This window comes from Corylus avellana, chromosome ca8, assembly GCF_901000735.1.
Source record: "Corylus avellana chromosome ca8, CavTom2PMs-1.0".
Taxonomy (NCBI): domain Eukaryota; kingdom Viridiplantae; phylum Streptophyta; class Magnoliopsida; order Fagales; family Betulaceae; genus Corylus; species Corylus avellana.
The window spans coordinates 19,968,355-19,983,060 of NC_081548.1; the positions used below are offsets into that span (position 1 = coordinate 19,968,355).

General features: G+C 35.6%; 2 protein-coding genes across 2 annotated transcripts; one reads left to right on the forward strand and one right to left on the reverse strand.

Annotated features, from left to right (window-relative positions):
* LOC132190242 (uncharacterized) lies at nt 1–1,281 on the forward strand. The gene has a single exon (XM_059605167.1). It carries the CDS (start codon nt 24–26, stop codon nt 1,044–1,046), a length of 1,023 nt encoding a protein of 340 aa, XP_059461150.1. The 5' UTR covers nt 1–23; the 3' UTR covers nt 1,047–1,281.
* A 1,156-nt stretch (nt 1,282–2,437) lies between these two features.
* LOC132190211 (TPR repeat-containing thioredoxin TTL1-like) lies at nt 2,438–6,129 on the reverse strand. The gene is made up of 7 exons (XM_059605127.1): nt 5,280–6,129; nt 4,993–5,188; nt 4,748–4,908; nt 4,329–4,662; nt 3,595–3,799; nt 3,394–3,494; nt 2,438–2,919 (listed from the first exon to the last, which is right to left on the reverse strand). Exons 1-7 carry the CDS (start codon nt 6,041–6,043, stop codon nt 2,767–2,769), a joined length of 1,914 nt encoding a protein of 637 aa, XP_059461110.1. The 5' UTR covers nt 6,044–6,129; the 3' UTR covers nt 2,438–2,766.
* Nucleotides 6,130–14,706: the final 8,577 nt, after the last annotated feature.

Consider the following 14,706-nt stretch of genomic DNA (forward strand, 5'->3'; position numbering starts at 1 on the left):
AAAGAAGAGAAATTAGAAGCGCCATGAAGGGAAGAGAGGCCAAACCAGCTCCTTCAACAGATCTGTTAGTATGTTTTCCTTCTCGGGCCCACCTAACGCTAATGCCGAAGCCCATCTGCAGCCCGGCAAGGCCTTCGGAGCCGAACAAGCGCCACCACCACCACCACCACTTGAAGAAGCCGAGCAGCAGAGGCGGCGGAGGCCAAGCCAGCCCTCTGCTTTGGGCCAAAACCAAGCCAATGGGGTCGGACATTTCCGAACCGACCTCCCCGAAAGTCACCTGCGCCGGGCAGATCAAGGTCAGGCCCAAGGCCGGCTCGTGCAAGAGCTGGCAAACGGTGATGGAAGAAATTGAAAGAATTCACAACAGCAGAAAACCCAAGAAAAGACCCGGTTGGGTTGAATCTCTCGGGTTCAAGAAAGATATAATGCAATTCTTGACGTGCTTGCGAAGCATACGGTTTGATTTTCGGTGCTTTGGGTCCTTTCCTGAGTCGTCGGATATCACTACCGACGATGAAGACGGAGGAGAAGACGAAGATCAAGAATATCGAGAAAATCGCGTGGGCGCTGAGGGAATTGACGGAAATGGGACTGATTCTAGAACTGTCTTCTCTAAGTGGTTTATGGTTTTACAGGAAAATCAAAACAATAAGTTGTGCAGAGAAGATAAAAAAGACAGAGACAGGGGAATTTGTGACAATGAATCTGTTGCTGAACCTGCTGCTCCTCCACCAAATGCTTTGTTGCTTATGCGCTGTAGATCTGCTCCTGCAAAAGGCTGGTTGGAAAAGAAAGAAGAAGAAGAAGAAGAAGAAGAGAAAGAAGCTGAGGATGAACATGAAAAAGCAAGGGAAAAAGAACAAAGAAAAGCAAAGAGTTTGAAGTCTCTAATGGAGGAAGAGAAGAGAACAAAGAAAGAGAACATGGTTGTGATGAAATACGACACCGATTTCTACAAAATTTCGTCCGATATTGCAAAGGAGACATGGGTTGCTGGTGGAACGAGAGATCCATTTTCAAGGAGTCGAAGTTGGAAAAGATGATGATCTTGGTGCCTTAGTACTGGTTATCCTATTTTAATTTTTGTTTTTTTTTTTTCAGTAAGATTTTCTTTTTATCCTTTTTCAATATTAATTTTTCTGTTGTTTGTTTTGTCTAAAATTTTCTGTCAGAGATCAAAGTGTGGGAACTGGACAATCCAACCAGTCCCTATATAGTAACCCTTTGTTGTCTTTAATTATTCCTGCTGTGATATGAAAGTTGTAATAGATTTGTACAGCTTTTCTCCCTTTTTATTGGTAAGATATGCTGCCATATGTACATTTTCGTCATGTATATGTCCCCCTTGTTTTAATTTTCATTATAAAATCCCAATATTTTTCAAGCAAATTTTTCTTAGCTAATGTTATCCAACTGCACCATCTAGCTCTTTTCATTTGTCTCCGATGAGTTTGTTTACATTTTCATATGCTAGAGAACGTCGTTAATGGTGGTGGTTCAGTGGCTTCAAAAAAAAAAATTTATCTGGTTGAACATATTAGGATGAAAGTTAGACTCCCAAAATAAGAATATTCAATCCTATTAGTATTAGTCGTCCGAAATAGGAATCCTCAATCTTATTAGTATTAATTACTTTGGATCTTATTGATGTTTTGATGAGGCTTAGTCTGGCTATAGCTCAATCCAATTTTAGAGAGAGTTTGCGGTTTCCATCGTCTAGGCCCTTATTGTACGGTTACTATCAGATATGTGTTACTATGGTCACGTTCAATTATAATAGTTACAGTTGTTCTTCCCGCTTGCCTTTTTCTGAATTTAAAAAAATTTAAAAAAAAAAGAAAAGAAAACAAGAAGTAATGCTAGAGAACATAATACTTTATTTTAGAAGTACGACTTTTGTCTCTTTTTTATCTCAAAAGTCATAGTTGGAGCATTACTCCAATACACAACTATCAGTGGAGACTTTTGTAACTAGTGTTTATTCCTTGTCGACAAATCCAGCTCGATTCTTGGCAATGCTTCCCTTGCAACAACCATTCAACGGTGGTGGTTGTTTTTACTGCATGAGGCTTCTAACGAAACCCTTTTGCCTTTGTACACCGTTGCGGCCCTTAGAGAGGCTCAGATCATTTTTGGTTCCATTGTCTACTGTTTGTTTCTATTACTTCTTTGTATTGCCTTTTTCGTTTGGGTGTTATTATTGGGGAGCCCTACCAACAATATTTCTTTTAACACATAAATAGAAGTTCAATAGGCAAACTAGAATAATGCTAAAAGGAAAACTCGTGTCTCTCTTGTGTCCTTCAAGAATTGATGTAACTCTTAAAATTACCATTTGATTTATGATAAATTACTATTAGATTTTGATTCAATGACAATTATAAAAGCCAAATTAGTTTAAAAAGAACACAAGAAAGACACAATGGTGGTGATATTTAACATGAATGTCGTAGGAGAACAAAAGGCTGCAAACACAATGAAAAAAAAAAAAAAATCATTAAGCCAAACAAAAGAACACTCAAAAATTTCTCTTCAGATTCTAATGTACGTATTCCCAAGCTGATCTTCCTTGTCAACTTTTTTCTACTTTGTGTGCAATGCCGGCAAAGTAAGAGAGCATATATATTCAACTGGCCCAATTCATTTGATCGCACTGGACGTAATAAATTCCTTGCTTGTTTGTAAAATGTGAAGCTCCATGCCAATGCGCAAACTAATAATCAAGTGTTTTTGCTTTTTGTACGTAAAATTTGTATATCTTCTTCAACTGCTGTACAGTTTGACTGAACTTTCTAACATTTCACGGTTGTTGCCTGTTATTTCTTTCACCGTTGCTCCATTCTTGTATATCCTGAAGGCTGGAGTGGAGCTCAGACGCTCTGATTTTGCCAAGTACGGGTGGTCTTCGATCTCAACCTGGATTTTTCCACAAATTCACCAATCAGTTCATTCTCTCATATATATATATATATATATAATTAAGATTTGGCTGCACCAAGATTTAGGGCAGCCAAATCTTGGTTAATTCGCTCTTTACTATCAGTTTAAGCTTTTGAAATAAGTAATAATTTAATATGATACAAAGCAAAGATTTTCGGCTCGAATCTTGTTTCTATTATTCACAAGGCCCACAGGTGAAGAAAATGTTAGAATAAGAGTATAGGTGGTGATTTAACAATCACGTCCCCGTCTTGACTAGCATCTGTCTCTATCTTGTGCGATTCGACAGTTAGACCACATCGAAAGTTTCAAGATATACCAACAGCGTTCTCGCAAATTTTCCTTTTCTTTCCTCCTTACATATTAAGAGTGGAAAATATCTCATTTGTAATCTGGCCTTTTCCCGTTTTACCACTTTGAATAAAAAAGAGAAAAGGTTCAGGTACAAACCTTGAGGAAGTTAATAGATAGGAATCTCTTGCAAACTTGCTCCAGGACTTGCAACTCATGCTTGTGGTTCGTTTTCTTACAAAAGAGCACCACGGCCATCCCTGTCATTTTGGCAACAAATCCATTTTTTAATTAATTAGATTCCAAAACCAAATAAAAATAGTGACGTGGCAAATAAATAAATAAAATAAGATTATTTACCGGGCGAGGTTACAAAGTGTCTGAAACGTTCATTACTGTTGATGAAAATCAAATTCGATCCAAACTTTAGGTCCCTAGTGTCTTCACCACGTTGCTTCTTAAGCTGGACCTGGGCTTCAAACAAAGCCCGGCCCACCTCCTCATCACCAGGACTCTCTCTTATCAACATCTCGTAGTCTTGGACCGAAGCTTCCCACCTTTCCAGCTAATTTCACAAAAACAAAAAGAGAAAAAAAAAAAATCATACTCAGAAAACAATTTTTCAACACGACTTACGAATTGAAAACGAAATCAATGTAAAATTGGCAAATGAAGGTCGATGTGTGTTATATGTTTAATTAAATTGATTAAATTAGAGTTGACCTAATACAGGGACGACGGAACCACCCCTTGGGGCCTAGCTCCCAAGCCATAAGGTGGTCCCCAAATTATTATTATTATTATTATTTTTAATTTTTTCCATCCAAACAAAACGTTTTAGTTCCACCCCTGCTTGTATAGACTTATGCTTAAGTTTCAACACACAAAAGTAGGGCTAATATTTTTTACATAATTTCACGCTGACACAAACTCAAGATAAAAAATATCGCTTTAAAGTGGAGGACTTTAACGTGTTTAATTAAATGGGCCATATTAAAATTGATTTATATACTCTTATACTTATGTCTCGACATGCAAATGCCTAGGAAACAACAGCATTAACGGTCTTTAAACGAGAATTATAAATAATTCACCTTGGAATTGCAATCTGCCCGTCGTAGCCTGGCCTTGCTGTAAGAAGGCCGAACAATAAGAGCAGCGGTGCAATCCTCAACGGCTTTCTCAAACTGACCGAGCTTGGACCGACAGGCTGCCCGGTTGCACAACAAAACCGAGTTGTACGGATCATTTTCTAGTCCCTCGCTGTATACCACACACGCTTCTGAGAATTTTGATGCCTTAAACAGCAAGTTACCACTCAATCTAGCTGACGTCACTGCTCTGCTTTTCCTCACAACGTTCTTCACCTCCTCGTTGCTCGGATCAAGCCGAGCCGCATGCTGAGATGCTGCCACGGCATCCTCAAACCTGTCAAAAACATAAAAATTAATACTAAAACGGTTTAATTAGTAGTAATGATTAGTGGGTCAATTAGTGTAATTAACCAACTAACCTGCCAGCTGCCAAGAAAACCCGTGCCTTAATCATCATAATGCAAGCACCAACAGGGCGGTCGAATAACTCATTGCTCAAGTTGGGTGCCTTCTGGTAGGTGGCATAGGCTTCTTCATGTCTGTGGAGATTCAGCAAGGCCTCGGCTTGTAGAGCGTAGACCTTCATGTATATATTACTATAATCAGAATTATATAATTAATTAACAACAAAAACATAATCAAGGGAACCAATATTAACACTAACCTGTGGTGCTGAGTCAGCACCGTAGGATATTGCAACCTGGGTGTCCTTTAGCAAACTGTCCCACTCTTTCATCTTACGAGCCATGTTGCAGCTGCTGAGGTGTTTCTGCAGAGCCTGAGCTTGGGCTATGTCTTCTGCGTCTGCATAAGTGCCTGAGTGTTTGTAGTGATATATTGCCTTCTCTGCTTCTCCCACTCTGCATAAAACATTACATTCTCTTTTAAATCCATATATATTATAAATTATAAATTAGAATATTTAATTATGTTTTTGGCTCCATTGAATACCTGATATAGAGTTTAGCGAGACGATGGTGAGCTCTGTGATATGAAGGCTCAATCCGAATAGCTTCTCTGCATTCAAAAATGGCCTCAACGAGCCGGCCAAGACCCATCAAAGCGGCACTCTTGTTGCTGTGATAGCTGGATTTGTTTGAATCAAGAGCTATGGCTCGATCATATAAGGCTAAGGCCTCATCAAATCTCCCCTGCTTAAACGCCTCATTACCCAAACACTTAAACTTCTCAGGATCTAATTTATTCACCACGCCTTGAAACTGTCTGAATTCGTCGCTATTTTTCCTCACAATGTTGCCCATAATGGCGCCGTTGCCGCGAATTTTCCCAAACCCGTTTCTGGGGTTCGGCATAAGGCTTTTCCCTGTCTGCTTCAAGTTACCCATGTGGCCTATAAGCATTATATTGCTTGAAAGCTCTGTAGATTTTCTCGCCGGCTCTCTCTTCGGCTTTCTCTCGTCGCCGGAGTCCATTTGGCCTGAATTGGTGGAGGACGACGAGGTCGAGCTTCTTCTGTGGGAAGTTGAAGGATTGCTTGAATTGGAAACTATGCAAGCAGAGTCTCCAGAGGCGCTGCTTCTTGGCGGCCTCTTGAAAATATCAGTGGTTGGTGCCTTCTTTACATCGTTGCTACCATCTGACGGTAGTGAATGGACGGAGGTTTTTCTCGGCCAGTAGCTCCGACGGTGGAAGATTCCTCCCATAAAACCACAACCAATTTCACCATCCACCCTGCACTGCGCCATTTCTGCCATCACTCTCTCTTAATTAAAGTATGTGATGCCTGATTTATATTCGAATGAACAACCAATAACTTTGATAACCACAAACGAGGAATCAAAATCGCGTTAAAATCATATTAATTTAACGTACAAAAAAAAAAATCAATAAAGAATGGCTAAGCAAAATAGAGATTGAAGGAATCTGAAAAGAATGATAAAAGATAGAAAATAATCAAAGAAGGCTTGAACGTGAAGGACTCTATACTCTGAATAATGCCAATATATATAAACTCGCAGCCTCATAGAGTGGCTTCCAAGAAACCAACTTTATAACTTTTGGATTTTTGAGAGGGAGACAAGGGTATAATAAGGATCACATGATTCATAACATTAAGCTCCGTTTGGGTTTGTAATTTCAATATAAGAAAAATGCAATTTAAAAATAATTATTATAAAATGTACCATTTAAAAACATGGTGTTTGGTAAAATCACAATTTATCCTTTAAAATTATAGTTCCGTGCGTTTTTAAAACACATTCATTGACTATAATTTGAAAATACAACTCCGTTTAGCAATCAATCCAAATTTTTTTCCAAAAAGTTAACCCAGAACATAATTATTTTTACTTTTCCTTAAAAAATTCAAAATCACTTTTATTTTCTATCATATCAATAACTTTTTATTACTGTTAAACAATAAAATCACCGCACAATCCTTTACCAACCGTCTGATTTGTAAATCTATTTCCCAAAACAGCATAAACTCATACATTGCTCAGTCTTTTCACCCAAAAAGCAAAAATAATTGATGAGCAAGTTTTATTTATAAGAGTTGACATTTAGGTGAATCAATTGAAAAGGAAAAAGGAAATTGAAGCCAATCAGGAGCAGTAAAACATGGGCAATAAGAAACTACTGTTTGGCCTGGACCTGGACCCCATGAAACAACTGAGTCAATGAACCCAGCTGTCCATATTATCATGCATTTCCCTCATCCTCTGCCTACTCTGCTCTGTTTCTTATTGGGTAGGTACCAAGCACAGTTCTTTTATTTATTCTCTGCACGAAATCCATTGGGAGTGGGTATTGGGAATTAAGCAGTGTTTTTTGTTGTCGTTTGTGGATTCGTTTGTAGTTTTGTGGATTTTGTGCGACAGATACGATGTTCTTGGACCATTGATGATGCAGAGGAGTTTGAAACAGTTGGTAGACTACTTGTCTATGGTTCTGCCTACATCATGTCTGGTTCACTGTTAGTCGGTGCCGGCTTTTTTAACACTCGACAACAAACTCAATTTTCAGACAATCCCACCTGCGGCCGGCCGGCACCACACAAATCTTATACCCTCCAATTATTATTATTATTATTAGAATGCTTTGATAACATGTTGAAATGCTATGATACCATGTTAGAATGTTCTGATGCTATGATAGAATAATAAAGAGATAAAAGTGGAAGAATAATAGGAAAACTGGAAGCACATAATGAACTATATTGTATTGATATTCTTATTCTAATAATGATAATGAATACAGAGACCTTTATGTATAGAGAGACAAAAAACCTAATAAATTAAGAAAAAGTAAAGTGGTAAACATAGTAAACTAAAGAAAGGTAAACCTAGTAGACTAATAGTACCTAAGGAAGTAAATAACAAGTAAATAACCATAACATAATATTCTTAACAATTATTATTATTATTAATTTTTTCTGAAAATTAAACATTCTCCTATTTAATGTCCGCCCTAATTAATTAATTAATTATATTGTGTTCTCTCTTGCCCTACAAAGAATTAGTTGAAAGATCATGTCATACCAACTATGAGAAATTTCATACTCTCGACCCATGCCCATCTTCAACGAGAGAGCGAAAAGTATTACACATGTATCTTTTATTCATTTTTTTTAGTTTATTAGTGAATTTGTAGAACTGTGAATTTGTCAATCTCTTGTATAGAAATAAACAAGAAATAAGTAAAATATGAAAAACAAACATTTCTCTTTTGACAATGAGGTGCTCGAGGGTAAGCGACTGATGGGTGGGGATCTAATGACAATGAGGTGTTGTTTGGTCCTTTCAGACTATTCTCAGTTTCTGTTTATATCCATATATCTTTGTTGCATTTTTCATTTGAGTTTTGTTGTTGGGGTGCCCACCCTGTTGTTGTTGTTTGATCCCATACAACCCTTTTTCCTTATTTATTAAAAATAAAAAATAAAAACAAAAAAAAACTAGTAGAGTATTATATTTTAATTTAATGATAATTTTATAAGTCACATTAATTTTGAAAGGACATGAGAAAAATTTTAGCATTAGTAAACTGATATACGATTACCATCCACTTAATAATGTGATAATAAAAATTAGTCATTGAATTAACTATTAAATAGCATTAGTAATGTTTAAAACCATTCAAAAGGTGCATGAATTGGAACATCCAATCGTGAGTCTTAGCAAATTGAAATTTCCCGGTTGGTGGCAATATATATATATAAAAAAATAAAAAGAAGAAGAAGAAAGAAAGGGAATGATGAAGCCGCGTTGAACAATGTGATTCTCATTCCTTTTGAGGAACAAAGTTTACTTGCCGACGAAAAAGAAAAGCCTCTCTCATTCTCTTATCCTGTTTGGAGTTGTGAGGAGAAAGATAGGAATAGGGGCGGGCTGAGAGTTGGAAATCACCTCAAATCCCTGCACAATCTAAAACCTAAAAAGTAGTCAAAGTTTACGACTTGCAGAAAGACAACGCATGTATGTTCCTCATTTTGTTTGTCTGAAAAAAACAAATTTGCAAAACGGTGGCAGATTGATACCGTTTTAGGCCTCTTAATTAACCAAGAGTTTACATTTGAATTCGGGATCCAAATCTATTTCAAGCAGAAAGTTATGTGCCTGGACAGAAATAAAGTGATTGGGATAGTACTTGTAATTTTTGACATGACTCGTGAACTCGACACAAATCTAACATGAAATTAGTAAAATTAGGATTGAAGGGTCTAGCCTTATTTAATTAAATGGATTATATTCGGGTTGACCTATATAATTTTATACTCATGGCCAATATGAGATAGTTAGGACTGACAATTTTTATAAGACTTGCGACGTTGACACAAACCCGACACGAAATTAATAGATTATAATTGAGGGATCAGGTTACTCTTATGCCTGTGATTGAATACGATCTGAACTCGACACGCGAACACAAATTGCTACCTCTACTTAGAATCAAGTATCTAAATCAAATATGTAAGTTCTTGTTGGCATAATTCGGTAATCAAAATGGTGACCAAAAGTGCTAAGATTCTTCATCTATGCAAGTATTGTTTGGACGTGAAGAAGTGCCGTTCGGACTCTCGAAGAATTCTATTTTTCCCGAAAGCCTCGTCTGCACCCCGTTCGGACGACATCGATAAACAAGAATTCTAAAGAGTCTCGTCTGCAATCTCGTCTGTATCCCGTTTGGACACGCTACGCCAAGAAAGAAAGAAAGCGATGCGTTCCCCAAGTTTGCCCTAGGCTTGTCCGGACGGCCATGTGTTAAAAACACATTCTTGCCGTGTTTTTTATCCTCGTCCGGACGAGCACATTTACCATCTGGATGCCGCGTACCTGTAACAATTTTAGATTATCTCAAACTGTGTTTTAGGTCTAAGGATTGTGAGGCCATTATAAATACATTTTTATAGGAAGAGAAAGGTGCGAATTTTAGAACCCTAGGGTTCATGAGAGGTTGTGCTTGAGTGATCAATTGTTGTGAGCCTTATTATTCCTTGTAGAAGATTTTGTGTTAGTTTCATTGTGCTTAATTGAAGTCTATCGGAAGGGTCCGGTAAAAAAAAATCACGTTGAAGAAGATTGTGTGCGAGGAGACGAGTTGGAAGCTTGTCGATCTTACAGAGTTAAGGTCTTGCAAAGGGTTATAAGTGTTCCTAGTGTTTGTAATCTCTGGATAATCTTTTAATAGTGATTTCTTGAGTTTGGCTGCCCCGAATAGGTTTTGCTTTTAGAGCGTTTTCTAAAATGTTTCATCTTCGTCACCAAAATATTTGTGTCTGCGTGATTTACTGTTTGTTATGTTTCGGTGATTAAATTGTTTATTGCTTTATATTATTAATTCTGCATAAATTATGATAAACAAGTTTTTATGGAGTCGTTAAGCATTTTTCAAAATAAAAAAGTCACTAGTTCATTCCATTAATTAATCCAATTAGTTAAACAAATTAAGCAAACAAGTTGAAGAGAGATATATAGACAGGTAGGCAGAGGCGGCAGATAAAGGTTGGGAAGCATGCATATCCTTGAGATACGATTGTTGACCACAATCATAGATGCTTTCTCTACTGCACTATCTAGCTATATAGAAATGCACGTGGATGATGCTGACCAAATCAAGCAAGGGCCACCTGAGACATGTTTAAATCACAACCAGATCAAGCACTACTCATAATTTATGCAATAATTATAATATCTCCCATAACATTTTATTATATATTAGCAGTATATTCTCTTTTTTCTTGTAAATTTTTGTTAAAGAAGCTTCATATCTACGTTGTGATGTTGAAAAAGGAGGCTTGAGATGCAAGGCTAGCTGAAAGTACTGAGGCACCTGATGAAATTGTGTGGGCAAAGGCTTAATTGGGACCTGGAGGCTCAAGAAGAAAAGAAAAGAAAAGTTGTAGATATGTATATATATATATATTACGTGTGGGATGCGGAAAGGGTAACTAAGAACACGTGCATTTTACGTAAAGGAAACACAAGTAATCACTTGATCCAAAGCCCATGAAAGCTGCCAAAGCTTCAGCTTTACGCTTCGGTCGGGTCTCATTGGGATCATCCTCATTCCTCGGCAAGACATTCTTAATAATTCCTCCATGTAATGAAACATCATATGTCATGCAAAAATCAGCCATGAAAATTAAACAAACATATATATATATATATATATATATATATATAATTGTCACAAGATTATAATTGTCACATGGAACATAGGTTACAAATCAAGCCTTATCTCATCGGGGTCTTCAAAACCGAACAACCAGGAGAACCAGGTGGAGTGTCCATGTTCTTCAATATTTTTCCATATTTCCTGTTAACATTTTTAAGAATCTTTCAGCTGCGGCCGCTTTCCTAAAATGTCAAAAAAAAAGGAAGGAGAAGTGGGCCTTGCGCAAAGGAAGAATGTCCATGACTGTCGTTTGGGCCAAGGCCACTTTTGGTTTAGGGAACACAACAGCTTGCCTACTCCTAAACCAGGCAACAATATCTTCGTTTCAAATAAAATGAAAAATATTTATTTTTATGGTTAAGATTTAAAGTTAATGTATTAAATATTGTACATGATTTCACATTATTTAATTTTTTTTTAAAAAAAAAAAACGTATCAACGATATTAACTTCATATACACTATTAGATACACTAACGTTAAATGCAAAAAGCCGAATACTAGTTCTAAATTTCTAAACCATTAAATCAACCTTAGAGCCTTTTGGGGTAAATAGATAAAAATAAACATCATGGTGAAGCTTTCTAAGTTTCCATCCAAAACATACCATTGATCAACCACTTCAATTACGGGGCGGCAATTCAGGTTTATGGGTCAACTTCGTGTCATATATATCGAGCTTTATATAGGCATACAACAATATGTGTCAAACTTAATTAATCCAACCATTTAATTAAACGAATTAAATCCTTCTAAATTTTGAGGGGATCTCTCTCTTAGTGTGCTCCATCTCTTGCAAACCCAACAAGCTAAACTTCAGAGTCCAGAGGCTTGGGGAACAAGGCAAGCCCACTATTCCAATTCAAATCAGTTTTCGCGTAAAGCCCAAAAACAAGGCCCATCTTCAGCAGTATCCGTTGTGAAAAAACGCTGAAGAATTCAGAATTGAATGAACAAAAGTTATTTTCAATGCAAAAGATGGAGGTGCTGAGTTTTTTTATTTATTATTTATTTCCACTATAGTTTTTCTAAAAAATATATATAAGGGAATATTTTTTATTATTTTTATTATTTTTTTATGACATGTCCACACAAAAGGAGGAAGGGAGATTCGAACTAGTGACCTCCACTTCATTAAGCATGGTTCCATATCCGAGATTCAAATTAGTGACCTCCACTTTATTAAGTATAATCCCATATATAAAGGGAATGTTGGGGTGGTTGAGATCATCGATGCAATATAATATAGAAAATGACAATAACTTGTGTATATAACGTTGGGTACACGAGAGCACTAAGTTGTGAAAAGGGTGGGATGCTTTTTTTTATTATTATTTCTAATATTAGATATGGGTTGGTAAGAATATCAATTATATTTAGTGGCGTCATGTTGTACGTTGTTTGGAGACCCACCACAATTGGTTTCAATTTCACGTTTCAATTGCTATTTATTTTCTCCAATATATATATATATATGTCAATTTGTGCATTATAACTATTTTTTCTTTTGCCGAAATGCATGTGATAAATAATAACACCCTATTAGTTTTTGAAGTGAAAATTGAGTCATTTCGTTTGAATTTTAAAACTAAATGGGCTATAAACATATATGGAGATGACATCTAGCATTATTCGTGTCAGTTTTGGAGAACGGTGAGAGATACAAGAGACGTCTAACATTACTTAATATATAATACGACAATAGACAAAAGAGAATATGAGTTTATTCTGGGATGTGGAAAAGAAGCTCATGATTCCAAGGAAATCTGGGAGTAAGAAACTGCAGCCAAAGTGAAAGGATTATTTATATGTGGGATTTGCTAGAAAACGACGAGGGATTGAGGGATTACATCTTATGTAGTGTACATAAAGATTACATATTCGAATCTCTCTTCCATAATTAGGATAAGTGTTATAAAATATATGTAGCTCGACCCGTCAGCAACTAAAACCCCTTGTCTCCCAGCAAGCCCTAATTCACTTCACACACACACACACACATATATATATATATATATGAAAGATGGGGGATTAAAAAAAATATATTTATTTATTTATATGAAGGATGGGATTGAAAGACACCAATTAAAACGGTACAAGTGTGGGTGAACGTGTTATATAGTTTATTTTTAATAAATATTTTATATTAGGTATGGAAGACGCGTGAGAAAGTTCTATTCGGATCTTTTGGGCTCTTGATTCGCCGATCTCGCTTAGTAGGGCAGACCAATAGCCATTAATTCAAGATAATCAAATAAATAAATAAATAAAACTACCCATGACAAGACCACAACCACCATGGTCCATACGTTGTTGGCCGGATTTGATATTACTAATTTAGTTAGATTAACTGATATAATTAAGGATGATTTTAAAAACAAAGAGACCATATATATCAATTGTTTAATTATTTCCATATATATATGGCTGGCTTGAATAATCATCAAAGTTATTTTCTATAATCCATTGAAGAAAAGAGTGAATTAAAATGGAAAATAGAAGCATTTTGAAGATAATGTAGCTATTGCAATGTAACATATGTACAACCATCTAATAATTAAGCACGTACTTTAGTCTTTTGTCTCAAAACATTTCTTCAAACACATTATCTTAATAATTAGAGAAAAACTATTTAGTTAATTGTTATACGGCCGTTATACAATTGAGAAGTTTGGAATAGACATAGTAATAAAAATTAGCCATTGATTTTTCTGTTTAACAAATTCTTGTTGCTCTAAATGCTGATTTTCATTGTCATATGCCAATATGCCATCCTAGTTATATGGTAGTATGCTAATAATTACTAGCTCTCATGTTAGATTGTTAAAGTAATAGTGAGAATAATGGTTAAATAATTGATTTTTGTCTGCTTTATTAATTTAAATTTAAGAGTAAGTAGTAACTTAACAAGAAGTTAGTAATTTGATTAAAAAAATTAAAACTCTTAATAACTACTAATTAATATTTTCAATATTAAGAGAGGATGAGACTTCTAATTAATTTGTAAGTCTCATTCTCGTTCCAAACAAAAATATTTTAGTGTAATGTTATTTAGTATACTATTATACCTTAATTATACAATTTAATGATATGGTAATAAAAATCAACCATTAAATTAGTAAACAAAAAAAAAAAACTGATTTTTATATATTGTCACATTATCCCAAATGTATGGCAGTTTTATAGTAATATACCAGATAGTATTACTCAATATTCTAACTCTACTAATGGATTCTGCACTTGCAAGTTGCAAACAACCATTCTTCCTTCCCTTAATCGTTTTTCTACTACTATTATTATTATTATTATTATTATTGTCGTTGTTGTTGTTTTCTTGGATGAAAGGGAGAGGGACCATGAGTTGATATGTAGTGCCAATTTTAGGACCCAAATTTCCTAATTGTAAGCTGACCACCAGACATTAAAATAATGAGTAACATCACACCGGAACATTTGTTATCATAACAATTTACAAGAAGGAATTTGAAAATGAAGAAAAAGAAAAAGAAAAAGAGAGATGGATGATACTAATTCAATATTAGATTTGAAAAAGAGATAGATGAGAAATGGAGAAACTAATATGCATGCCTAGCTCTAACTTAGGGTTAAATACTCTTTTGGTACTTAGGTTTTAATGTCTTTAATTTTTTTGTTTCACCTAGGTTTCATTTTGTATCATAAATAATACCTAAGTTTTGGCTAAATATTGAAATGGTATCTCGGTTCATCTTCCGTTAATAAAAC